This window comes from Psammomys obesus, unplaced genomic scaffold (genome assembly GCF_907164565.1).
Source record: "Psammomys obesus unplaced genomic scaffold, mPsaObe1.curated_primary_1811, whole genome shotgun sequence".
NCBI lineage: Eukaryota > Metazoa > Chordata > Mammalia > Rodentia > Muridae > Psammomys > Psammomys obesus.
This window is the reverse complement of record NW_026592890.1, coordinates 25115213-25123805: the sequence shown is the minus strand read 5'-3', so window position 1 is coordinate 25123805 and position 8593 is coordinate 25115213. Positions and strand designations below refer to the sequence as shown.

Genomic DNA, 8593 nt, shown 5'->3' with positions numbered 1-8593 from the left:
TGTGTGTGTGTGTGTGTGTGTGTGTGTGTGTGTGTGTGTGTGTGTGTTGAAGCCAGAGAGCAGCCTTAAGTGTGTGTGTGTGTTTTGAAGCCAGAGACAGTCTCAGGTGTCATTCTCAGGTCCTTTCTTTTTGTTATTTTGAGATGAGGTCTTTCACTGGCCTAGAACTCACCAAGTAGACTAGGCTGGCTGTCCAGTGAGATCCCCCCATCCCCTTACACCACTGCTGCTGCCAAATCCACCTGTCGCCATTCTGTTACCGCAACTGACTTTTTTAAAACTTTTAAAATTGTGGGTTCTAGTGCTGTGCAAACACTTTGCTGATTGAGGTATTTCCCCATTAGTGATACAGTGTTCATTTTGTTTATCATTTTACATTTTGTTTTTAGAACATCACACACACACACACACACACACACACACACACACACACACACACACATAATGTAGAACAGGATCAGAAAGGTGTTGTCAGAATTTTTCTCCAAGTAATTTTTTTTCTTTGAAAGCTGTTCCCCTTTCTTGCTGCTTACCTGGCTTTTCTAAATTGTCAGAAGTTTACTTGGAAGCTAGATCCAGCAGTGTGCATCTGTCATTCAAGAGGCTAAGACAGGAAAAACAGCCTGGGCTACAGTAAGACCTGGTTTCACATAAAACATTCTGTTCGCTTATGAGGAGTATGTTCTCTTCTTGGCCTCTCCTTGCTAATCAAAAAGTGTTCTTTCTCTCTCTCTCCCCTCTCTGGTGCATTCAGCTTTTGAGAGAATTGAAGCACCCCAACGTGATCGCCTTGCAGAAGGTGTTCCTTTCCCACAGCGACAGGAAGGTGTGGCTGCTGTTTGACTATGCAGAACATGACCTTTGGGTAAGTTTAACTCCTCCGTGCACAGGGTTCTATGGGTAAGGGGCACGTACGCCAGCAGTGTGTGCTGTTAATGCACTGGGAAGAACGCACGCAACATTCATCACAGTTCTAAGCAACTGTAGTAAATGTTGATTTTAAAGATGAGTACTAAGTGGAAACTTGTTGAAATGATGACGTGTAGTATCAAAAGTACTCTTCGGGGCGCTTGCTAAGGTGAGGCTAATGGCGGTTTGGTAATCTGTGTGATAAGCACAGGTTCCTTCGTGAAGTATGCACACATTTAATCAAGTGTATACTTGTGAGGAGATAAGCTCAAGCTGATCTCTTACCACATTTTGGTATTTAAAACTGGGTCTACCAAAAAGAAGTCAGTATGTAGGTTTTAGAATGCCTTATCAGTAAATGAAAGAAGAAAAAAAAAATCCAATTCCTACTCAGAGCATTTTAAACATTTTGTCTCTAAAACTGCTTAAAAAATTGATAGTTGAATTATGGATAAATTTGGTTCAGTATGTTATAGTTTGCCTTCTACATAAATTAAAAGATCTGTATAAGAATAGCTTCGACAGGCTTATAAAGGTCTTGAATGAACTTTGAAAGTTCATGAGAAAACTGATTCCTGTGAGTTGTCCTCTGACCTCCACATGTGCTTGTGGTCCATGTGTGTACACACACAAGCACACACACACAAATAAATAACTATAGCAAGCTTTTAAAATAAACTAGTTTGCTCGTCACGGTAGTGCATACCAGGCACTTGAAAGTTGGAAGCAGGGAGACTCGGGAATTGAAGGCTGTACTTATATCCATAGTGAGTTTGAATCTTGGGCTACCTGAAGCCCTGTCTCAAAACAAAAGCCTCATTTTTCTTAATTCTCCTTTATTTCTACAAAGCTTCCTTGATAATGCATGAAGCTCACTTTAAAACAGTCATGTAGAGGCTGGTGCTGTGGTTCAGTGGTTACAAGCACTGCTGTTCTTAGGACCCGGGTGGGAGTTGAGTGGAGGTACAGTGGGAGGTAGCTGTGGCCTGTAACATCCTCCCTTGTATCATGGAGGTCTTATCATCACATTTAACCTGTGATGTTAAAAATGTGAAAAAGATGGTCTGCTTACTACTCCTGCACTTTCTGGAGGTCTCTCCTTTATAATGCTAAATTCTAGGAAATACCACATTGTTCTCTGCCTAGAGGGGGTAGTATTTTCCCAGCAGTGCAAATATATCATTGTTAGTGATGTTGTTTAAATATAGTAGGTACTGACTTTTTCTATAACAGCGAGGATGGACAGTTTTCCCTCCTGCCTTCCTCCCACCCATCAGAATATTACACTGTTCTTAGATAGGCATCTAAATAACAGCCTTACCTTTGAGGCTATTTAGTGAAAATCTCAATCTTTTCAGTAAATCTGATCATTGTAGACCCACATTCATATGGTCACATTCATCCCAAAATATGGTTTTTAGATGGCTTTATAATTCAGAAATTTTTGTATCATTAATTTTAAAAGCTAATTGTAAAATACAGAGCATATTTTTCTGTTTTGATTATTTTTGGGCAGAGATATGAGCAGACTATATTATTAAAGTATGTTTTATTTTCTAATTTTTAGCATATTATTAAATTTCATCGTGCTTCAAAAGCAAATAAAAAGCCTATGCAGTTACCAAGATCTATGGTGAAGTCTCTGCTCTACCAGATTCTCGACGGCATCCATTACCTCCACGCAAATTGGGTGCTCCACAGGGACCTGGTAGGTGCTTCTTTTTACTTCCTCAGCCCGTTTTTTCTTTCTCTTAACAAAGTCGCTCCTTTTGGTACAACTAAAATAGAACATTAGCTAAGAAAAAATTGTAAACATACGCAAAAAGAGGGATAAAAAGTTACCTATTACCGGCAATCAAAAGACTGGGAGCTGCTGCAGTGGTGGCTCCTAGCTGTGATTTCAGCACTTGGGACACTGAAGTAGGAGGCTTGCCATGGCTCAAGGGCAGCCCAGGCTAAGAGCGACACTGCCTTCCTTCCGCTCCTTAGTCCTTTCCCTCCCTCCCTTCCTCTCTCTCCCACACCCTCTTCTCTTTGTGCCCTTTGCTGAGTGCAGAGTGCACACCTGTAACCCCAGCACTCAGAGAGGAAGATGATTAGTTTAGAGTCAGCCTGAGCCGTATAGCAAGAGCCTGTCTCAAATGATCCAAACCGAACCAAACAGGATTATCTGTAAATACTTGGTGTCTGCTATGTCATTAAATCAACGCATGGCTGTAAGTTGTCAGTTTGACTCTTAATATTAGTAGTGTATAATATTAATGCTCAATAAATAGATAAAGCTGATATATTTCACGTGATTAAACACTAATAATGAAAGTTGAATTTGATTTTTCTTGTCCCCTTTAGACTTAAGGTGAAATGATGACATTACCTCTGGTGAAAATAATGTTGTTACCAGCATTACTTAATAAATGCCTTTAATAGAACATACTAGACAAATTAGCTGCAATGCAAATGTTTGCTCTTATAGTTTGACTCAGTATAAGTATAATAAACATTTACTAATAAATCAAATTATATGCTAAGTACTCACCTTCGCTTTCAGGTTAGATTGTTATTTTTAATTTATTAAGAACATAAATAAGTGTATAGGACAGCTGTGATCCTTGTGAGTTTATCATTGCTGGTGGTAGCATCCCTACATGCTTTCATGGTAATTTTTTTTTGGATCCAGAAGGCTAGGGGTTAGTGTAGGCAGACTCTGGATTTATTAACTGAGGAGGACTGTTTGCTGCAAAGAACGGATACATGAGGAAGTGCTGTTAGTATCCCTCAGCACCTTGTCAGTCACCTGGAACCTGCCTGACCACCTCTTGTTACGGCATTGCAGTTGAATTGTGACTGAATGATAGTGACCACAAATCATTCATTCACTTAGCATTTTAAAGAATTACAAGGACCTTTACATCTCCTAGGGGTCCAGTTCTGTGTTCACTGTGAGGCGCTGCATTTCCAACAGCTCTGGAGCACTTGAGGTTGCTCTGGAATGATCACACTCACCTTGGAATCACAGTGAGAATCTTTATTCAGGGTTGACTTGAGTATTTTTCTCTTGTTTCACAGAGTTACTGTTTTGTTCTAAGTAGAAAAGCTTTTCAAGGTTTGTCAGTGATGCTGTGATGGGACAGTCCACGGACACTGTTCAGTATGAGTAGAACTCGGTTTTTCCTGTTGATTCGCTGTGTGTCGTATGAGTAGTGCCCTCTCTCTTGATTATAGTACCAACCTCCTCCCAGCATACAAACTTTTCACCTTTTTGCAAACCGTTTCTGTAGAGAACGTGACGTTGTCATGCTTATAATCTCTCTTCTATTCATCTGTTTGTATCCTTTGTGCCTCCTTCCTTGTTCAGGCCTTTATCACACCTCTTTTGTACTGGTACGGGCCTATACATTTGTCTTCTCTAACAGTGTTTTCCCTTCCAGTTCATACAGAGCGAATGCCATTATTAGCCTCTCAGGAACTCTGGAATATATTCTTAATGAAAAGGTGAAGTTTAAGCTTCTTATTTGCTGTTCTGGTTCTTACCTAATATAGCTCTGATGACTTCAGAGACTCCCCTGCCCACGTCCATTTCTGCTTGCCTTCTACTTTTGGTTGTTCCTGTATCATCCTGAGATTTCTTGCCTTAATGGCTTACATTTCCTTTTCTTATTACTCTTTGTCCCTGTCTCTACCTGCTCAGATGTACTTGTCTTTCAAGGCTCAGCACAAATATTAAGGCTTTGGGGCTTGAGAGGCTCAGTAGTTAAGCACTGGCAGGACCTGGGTTTTGATTCCAAGCACCTACATAGCAGCTCGCAACTGTCTGTAACTCCAGTTCTAGGGGATCTGTTGCTGTCTTCTAGCCTCCAAGGGCACCAAGCATGTACCTGGTGCACAGACATACATGCAGAAAAAATATCAATACACATAGTAATGAAATAAAATTTAAAATATTAAAGCATACTTTTCATAATCCATCTCTGCTTTGAAATGAAATAATCTTTCATTGCTCTTCCTGTAAAATTTCATTTTTATTCTCATGATACATGTTAATAGCATATAGATGTCTTATGTCAGTGGTTCTCAAACTTTGAGTCACCACCCCTTTAGGGGTTGAACATCCTTTCATTGGGTTGTCTAAAAAATCAGAAAATATATATTTATGATTCATAATAGTAGCAAAATTATAGTTATGAAATAGCAACAAAAATAATTGTATGGTTGGGGCTACCACAACATGAGGCATTTTATTAAAGGGTTGCAGCATTAGGAAGGTTGAGAGCCACTGTCTTAGATCATCTTGTAGACTGTAACTTTTTGAGAGGGCAGGGTTTTGATCCTTGTTGTATACAGTAAATACTGTAGAAACAACCAGAATATTGATTATTTGTTTTATCTTTGTAACCAGAAGTATTTGGAACACTGTCTTCCACAAACATTTGTTATTGTGTGTATATTTAAAATAAGGAGAAATGAGAATGATAAAGACATGACTTCGTCAGAGACCATCTCAAGGAAGTTATCCTCTAAGAGAAGGGACATGGCCTGTGCACCAACAATTTTACAATAGGGAGGATAAGATGGTGGGTCCTTCAGGGGTGCAGACTCAGTGCTGTTTATTCAGGCTGAGAAGAGTCACTGTGTGCGGCAGGGGGCAGGGAGTGAGGTGATATTTCAGGGAGCAGGTAGAATTTGAGTTGAACTTTGACTTGGAACTTAGAGACTTAGTGAGCAAAGGAAATCTATAGGAATGTTGGTTACAAAGATTCAAAAGCAATCTAAGGTGAGAAGGCATTTGTGTTAACTGGTGTAGTATAAAGGCAAACAGAAAAGATTTGGGTTGCAGCTGGTTCTGGAGTTTGAAGGCTTTGTTTGCTTTAAGGTCCTGAAACGTTGTGAGCAAAAGAGTATATTCCCCACCAATTACCAAACCCTTTCTCCTTCAGGTGATCACGCATAGGGTTTACATAGATTCTGACCTGTCACAGTGCTTGTTTATATCTTGTCCATATAGTTACTGTATCTTTCCACCATTCACAAGTAATTCTAATGAAGTTGGGGACAGTCCCCTTAATCCTGTCCAGTAGCTAGAATCCTGTATCTAAACCATACTGTCCTGCTCTTGCCCAAGACTTTTCAGGAATGGAATGTTTAACCTATACATTGTTGTCAATGGAGAAATGTAAAGTATATAAAATAAGAATGTGTTAGTAAAAGGAGATAGAGATATTTGAAGTTTATTTTAGTGATCTGAAGAACAGAGCTGCTGTATGAGACCCTAGAAGCTTTTTAACTGCTTTGTTTCTCAGTGCCTTAGAGCATTTGTTAGTCACAACTGTTTTTCTGTGCACTCATTGTCTCTAACTAATTAATTTCATATGAGGAACCTGGAAAATCCATACAAGTACAATATTAGAAAAACTGAACAGCTTGATAATATAAGGGAAGGAAATTGAGATTAGCTAAAAGCTGAGATTCTAGAGTTCATATACAGAAGCACTAATCCTCAAAAAGTTTTTTTTTTTTAAACTGTGTGTGTTTTCATGTCTGGAACAATATTTCAGTTAGATGACTTGGATCCTAGAATGGAATACAAAAGCAGAGAATTTTAAAGCCACAAAAAGATTATTTGAATTGAGGAATTGACTTTAAAAGGAAAGGAGACAGAACTAAATGTATTTTTCTTGGCTGAGAGACAGTGAAGGAGAGACATAAGTCTATAAATATTTGAAACCTGTAAACAGTTTGAGAGAAAGCTGTATTTTAATTTTATGGCAGGATGCAGTCCACAGTAAGATGATGAAATACAGGATGACTCATGTTTATTGGATTACTGTTCTGGCCTTGGAGGGATGCCAGCATGTAGTTGGTAGCCTTTTTACAGAGCTTCTGAGAGCAGGGTTCATCTCTCACTGACTCTGTCCTGGTGCTGTCTTATTGTCTGTGCTTCTAAGTTAAGTGAACAGAATCTTTGCAAAGCATATGACGTTTCATATACGCCTAAGTGGTGGCACTGAGTAGATTTACTGATATTTAGCTTTAGAGCATTGCTACTAGGTCGGCGGCAAAGTGACCTACCAGTTAAACTGTCTTTTCACCCTCATATCCCAGAACCTAGCACATGCTAAGCAATTGGTTTTACTGAGGGAAGATGGGAATGGACGCTCAGGCCTGTCTTAGCTCTTCTCTTTTACAGAGTATTTGTGGAAGTTCTGTCCTAAAAGTTCAGCTTGCATTCTGATAGTTTTATATTAGTGAGCGGAATTGGCATCTGTTTAAAGGTCCAAAGGAGGGGCTGGAGAGATGGCTTGGTCGGGCTGAGTGTATTTGCTGCACTTGCAGAGGATCCAGGCTGCTCCCAGGAGATCTATACCTTGACTGGTGCCTCAGGCTCCACACACATGTGCACACACATACATGTAGACAAATGAGATAGTATTGAGAGTCTCTGGAGGCGAGAGCACTCTGCTAGTCAAATGACTTTCTATTTTCATTTAATTTACTAAGCTAACATTCTCCTTAAAGAGAGTTACTACAGTGCTTATCTGAATTGTACTGTGACAGTTAGTTGCAAATGTCAACTTGCCACAGAATAAATGAACTTACAGTAGTGAAGAAAGCTAATGAAGCAGCAAGCAAGCAATGGTGTCTTTTTTTTTTCTCTCTGGTCTTAACTGTGCATGTGATATAGCCAGCCACTTGAGTTCCTGCATTGACTTCCCTAAGGTGATGGAGTAGGACCGTCTGAAATAGAAAGCCAAACATGCTTTCTCTCTCTGTTGCTTTTGTTAGGTCTTTATTTTTTGTCACAACATAGAAACAAAACTAGAACACATACTGATAAATAAAAAACAAGAACTGGAGAGGTCAGTCTGCAGAGGAAGCTTCCTTAATTTATAATCCCTTGAGGAATTAGGTTTGATAGTATGAAAGGTGGGAGGGGAGCACTTAGACAGAACAGTACAGGCTACAGAGAGAGAGCTAAACATGGTGGGGCCTTAAAGGGAAGGAGAGGCATCCTGGGGGATCTTCGTTAGGAGGGAGAATGGGGGAAAATGTATGTGGGGTGGGATTGGGGCAGCTCCAGCTGGTGGGGTGGGGTAGGGTTAGGGCAGCATCAGCCAGCTAGCCAGCTATGAGAGGGAAGGAGGTATTTGGCCTGGCTAGGTTTTTGTCAACTTGACACAAGATAAATGAGAAGTGGGAGCCTCAGTGGGGAAAGTGCCTCTAAAAGATCTTGCTGTAGGCAAGCCTTTTGGGCATTTTCTTAATTAGTGATGATCTAGGAGGGCCCAGCCCACTGGTGTGCTGTCTTCAGACAGGTGGTCCGGGTGCCGTGAGAAAGCAGGGAACAGGCCGGCAAGTAACTTCCATGGCCTCTGCTCCAGTTCTTACCTCCAGGTTCCTGCTCTACGTCCCTCAGTGACAGGTGTGACCTGAGAGTCCCAAGATGAGGTAAATCCCTTCCACCCTAAGTTGTTTGTAGCCATGGTGTTTTATCATGTGGGAGCATGCTTTTCTCTGAGCCCACATCTGAGTGGAAGGCTCCTAGAGGCAAGGGATAAAAACCAGTACACCATACAGTTGTCCAGTGTGCTCTTGCTCTCACAGACCTGGCCTAGGGAATGCCTTTGGGAACCCGGCATCTCACTGGGGCCTGCCCCTTTCTGCGTACAGTGCAGTAGCTGAAAGTTCT

General features: G+C 40.7%; 1 protein-coding gene across 1 annotated transcript in view; it reads left to right on the top strand.

Annotated features, from left to right (window-relative positions):
• The window catches only part of Cdk19 (cyclin dependent kinase 19), a 144182-nt gene that overhangs the window by 92020 nt on the left and 43569 nt on the right, over nt 1–8593 (top strand). Inside the window, exons 3-4 of the mRNA XM_055615907.1 lie at nt 755–865; nt 2477–2617. Of these exons, the coding sequence (XP_055471882.1) occupies nt 755–865; nt 2477–2617 (252 nt within the window). The remainder of the gene's footprint in view (nt 1–754; nt 866–2476; nt 2618–8593) is intronic.